Genomic DNA, 4812 nt, shown 5'->3' with positions numbered 1-4812 from the left:
AAAGGCTCTTAACGATCTAATTTCGATAACGGTTTGCTTGTTGCTTTTAAAAGCCATATTGCAAAGATTATTTGCCAATTCGAGGGGGAGGTAAAAACACTTGTTTTCATGCGTATAAGTTAACAGCACTGGCAAAGCTTTTTCTTTACACTTTGTAAAATGCTTAATGGTGTGTGCGTGTTTGTACTTAAAACCGTTTCAGGTTAAATTATGAAACGTTTGAAAAGCTTTTTTGTAGTTAGATTCAAAACAAAAATCAATTGTATGTACTAAGTTCGCATCTAACGCCATTTTCAAAAGAATATGAGAAATGGAAAATAATGAACTCTATTAAAGTCATTGAGAGCATAAAATAAATATGTTGTTTGTATTTAATGGTTATTTGATATTGTTTTAAAATAAATGTTTATATCAATTGAAAAAAATATATGTTCAGTAAATGTCAAAGAACTGCAACTTTAAACTTTAATTTAATTCAAACAGACATTGATAGAAATTTGGGGCCAACATCCAAACCAAGGTTATTAGAAATGTTATTCAAAGCTCGAAAAATTTCACACAGAAAAAGTAATCTGTTTTAAGAGTACAATGAAATACACACAAAGAAAAAATACTTTACTCCGGAACGTAATTTTAGAAAACGATATTCCCCGTTTTTATACCAAGTTCTAGTTAATACAATATTATAGACACACATGGGATGAGAAAAATTTCATTGGATTGAGGAAATTAAAACAAAAAATAATAAAAAAAAATTGCCTTAGAAAACTTAGTTAGTCGAAAACTCGATTGATACTTTTTACCCTTTCAGTACCGAATTAAAACCACTTTCGAACATTTTATTTTTTTCCTCTTATTCTGTACACAGAAAAAATATCACCAAAATATTCCCAATTAAAAAGTTGATTGAAGTTGAAAACTTTTTCAATTAAAACATTAATTGATACTATTAACCTTTTAATTAAACTAGAAGCATTACGTTTTCAATAAAAAATTTAATTGATACAATTAACTTTTTAATCAAACTCCGAAGTGTAAATCAGTTAACGAATTATGGATTTTTTCTAAATTTTAAATTAAATGTTTTTTTTTTGAAACGATCAATTTTGAATCAAACTAAAAAGAATTAAAAATAGTTATAGAAACTGATTGAAATATAGTATTGTGATTAAAAACAGTTTCGTTTTTAATTAAACATTTAATTGAATTTTGCAATCAACATCAATTAAACGTTTGCTAATGAAATCAATTAATTTTTTAATCAAGTATTTTCTTGATGCCCTATTAAAATTGTGATTGATACAATCATTAGTTAGGGAGCCACCGTGGTGCAATGGTTAGCATGCCCGCCTTGCATACACAAGGTCGTGGGTTCGATTCCTGCTTCGACCGAACACCAAAAGTTTTTCAGCGGTGGATTATCCTACCTCAGTAATGCTGGTGACATTTCTGAGCGTTTCAAAGCTTCTCAAAGTGGTTTCACTGCAATGTGAGCCTGATACATCGGGCTGCCACCTAACATAACCTAACCTATCATTAGTTCCATCGCTGAGGGTTTTGCTAAACAAAACGAGATTATAAAAATAATCGCCTTTTGGCCTAGAACAAAGGGAAAAAATAAAAAAATAAGTAATATGAGATAAAATTTGTAACAGATAAATTACATCGGTACTTAAAGGATTAACGACAGATGCCAAATCCTTTTTATACATTTTTTATGATTTCTAGAATTTCTAGTCGGGCTTTCAAGGCTATGAGTCTATGCATATAAACTCATTCATCAAAATACTTGATGCTAAGAACCAAATTTAAATTTATTCCGGGATTGGTTTTTGCATCATGGACAAATAAAACTTTACATGAATGTCTAAATAGTAGACTGAAACTCTAAATCAGCTTTAGTGCCAAGCTTCCAGTAAAAAACATATTTAAAAGAAATTTTGTTTCCTGTATTCTTCAGACCTAGCGATTATTTTCTGTCATCTGATCTCAAAAGAACGATAGATGATAGCCGAACCTGGGGGCTATTTTGAAGTAAAGAACAATTCGCACTGCAAGAATGGTATCGAAAAGAGGCCGGTAGCTGTAATCAGCGTATCGAGTATATATGACTTCAAAAAAGTTTCTTATGTAGAAAAAAGGAATCATGATTTTAGAAAAGTATAGTGTTTTTGATTAAGACATACATAAATAGCTTTATTATTCCATTCCACAATAACGTTGGAAGAATCAATGACATTATCAATATTGGCGTTTGTTACGGCCTCTTCATTGTTATCGACTTCAATCAACAACAACCAGTTTTGTAGACGAAACAAGTGTTTTACTTTTCACTTAACTGTAATATTTAAAAAATGGAAAAATGGATAATCATATCTGTATTCCGATTTTTATTCTATAGAATATAGATTTCAACTTGGGTTGCTTCCTCAAAAACTTATCTTAATTTTGAAGAAGCCAAGAAGCCTTATATGCTGGTCAATATATTCGTACCTACACGCAGAGAAGGAATATGATCATCCCAAACATGTTTCAAGAGAAAAATTTTATATATAGACGAGAAACATTGTTGTCGCAAAAATTCTGTTTTCTCGGCAAACATATCTTGGCAGCCGAAATCAAATACATAATATTCGAGAAAATAACATTGTTGCGACAAACAGGTTCCAAGTTCACCGTCCAAAAATAAAATATTGCTCTTGAAACAGGTTTTGGGTGATCATATTCCTTCTCTGGGTGCAAGTCATTTTTTTTGGTGAGTGTATTATTGCATTCAATATAACTTACCCTTCAATTAGTCAGTTCTACATTTCTCAATATTAAAAAAAAAAAAAACATTTCAATAAGACTTTTCCCAACCTAAGACAATAAGAAAACAAATGAATGGTTAAATTTTAACATCTGTTTTTTATTATTTGATCTTTTTCAAACTACACAAACACTTATACAAGAGTTCACTTTAATGCTGATGACAAAACAAACAATTTTCAACATATAATAAAAATATCTAGTTTTTTCTTAGCGGAATTATATATTCGGTTTTGTTTTTTTTTTTTGTAATTATTTAATGGCTTACATTGTAAGTACATAATTATTAGACAAGAAAGGCGATGGCTAATGATAATTATGACGCTAAGGTGTTAGCACAAGTTGAGGGGAAGGAGAGTAGTCTTAGTTCAAAGCAAATGTCCACATAAGTATTATAATTTGTTATTGTTTGTTTGTTTGCTTTAATAATTATCTTTTGTTTGTTTTTTGTTACTTAATATTACAGATAGAGATATTCTTAAGTACAGTTTTATTTTTTTTTATTTTTTTTCTTATTATATAAATAATTTGCTAACCATTTTCTTAGGTTGACCTAAGCGAAAAAAAAAACACATTCATACAATATCGTATATGATGATACATTTCGATAGAATACAATACAGTACAACACGAATATCAATGCTGTGATGATAACAGTGAACATGTTCGCCATGCCTACATAACAAATGATGACTTATTAAAAATTAAATATTCTGAATTAATTTCGAAACGAAGTAGTCTCTTTTCTGTAATAGTTGATTTTTTTTCTTCCTTAAAATACAAATGCTCATAGGATTAATTTGACTTCTTTGCTGCACGCATTTCCATAAAAGAATTGCATAATAATAGTAAATTTATGTAATGTCAAAATTTCAATTTATCTAGAATTGATCTGAATTGAATTTAATTGCGGATGTAATGATAATACACATCTATGTATGCTCTGAGTATATATGTATGTGTGTGCGCATGTGTGCATGGGTATATGAACGTATGCGTCTATGTATTCCGTTATACAATTGGTTTAATTGACAAATACAACATCATTCCTTCATTGACGGCAACTTGGAGTTTTTCTTTTGTGGAACAGTTAGTAAATAATTGACTATATGGCTAAATGATGTATCATGTATCCCTTTAATTAATGTATGGGAGTTTTATGTAAATACAATATAATGAATACCTACAAATTATATACGAGTATGTATATAAATTATATACATGTAATTCTGTTTGTTTTTCTTTTTTTGTAGATTTATTTTTAATACAATTGAAAATATTAATATTTGTTTTTACAACAATTCATATCTATATAGGTATGTAGATAATATATGTGAGTATTGACTTATGTTGTATCATTTACGATTAGTTACCATTGTAATGGATAGTTGGCGATGACGGTGGCGGTGGGTGAGAAGGGTCATAATAAAAAAAATTGTTAAAAAATAATAACTAAAAGGTCCTGCCTGTTTCCTGTTCGTTCATTAACAAAATTGGGATTCTAGTTTAGTAACAAATATATGATTAACAAGAAAATTACATACATATGTATAGAGTGATATGCAAACGTTTAATGACAACAAAACGGGGGAGTTTTATTTTTCTTTTTGAATGAAATTCTGGACCAGCCAAAATCTGAGCAAGTCATTGGTATCATACTGGAAAATTGTGTATCTCTTCTGCTCAATGCTGTGTGCAATTCTAACACCTGTAAATAAATTAAAAAAATAATAGCAAATTGTTAATAAATACTAATGCAATAATTGAAGGGATCAGGTTGGGTGTGCAAGTTTTTATGAAAAATGTTTCAGCAAATTTTGAAAAGAAATCGAAGTTTTAGCATATAAAATAAAAAATTAAATGGAAATAAAAATTCAGAACAAAAATAATAGAAAACGTTTCATTTAATTTTACATTTGAATAAAATAATTTTCACTTGATTTGAAAAAGTTTTCATTTGAAATGAAAATGTGACACTTTTCAAAATTATAGCATTTATTTTTT

At 28.8% G+C, this 4812-nt stretch overlaps 2 protein-coding genes across 8 annotated transcripts in view; one reads left to right on the top strand and one right to left on the bottom strand.

Annotated features, from left to right (window-relative positions):
- Fer2 (basic helix-loop-helix domain-containing Fer2) overlaps positions 1-4812 on the top strand; it is a 105689-nt gene that overhangs the window by 28899 nt on the left and 71978 nt on the right. The gene's annotated exons all lie outside the window — the stretch shown is intronic.
- The window catches only part of LOC142219984 (organic cation transporter protein), a 47218-nt gene continuing 45293 nt past the window's right edge, over positions 2888-4812 (bottom strand). For all 6 annotated transcript variants that reach the window (XM_075288814.1, XM_075288813.1, XM_075288812.1 and 3 more), the window contains one exon: positions 2888-4516. In XM_075288814.1, coding sequence (XP_075144929.1) covers positions 4510-4516 — 7 coding nt within the window. In that variant the 3' untranslated portion in view covers positions 2888-4509. The remainder of the gene's footprint in view (positions 4517-4812) is intronic.

This window comes from Haematobia irritans, chromosome 1 (genome assembly GCF_050003625.1).
Source record: "Haematobia irritans isolate KBUSLIRL chromosome 1, ASM5000362v1, whole genome shotgun sequence".
NCBI lineage: Eukaryota > Metazoa > Arthropoda > Insecta > Diptera > Muscidae > Haematobia > Haematobia irritans.
This window is presented reverse-complemented; position numbering and strand designations above follow the sequence as displayed.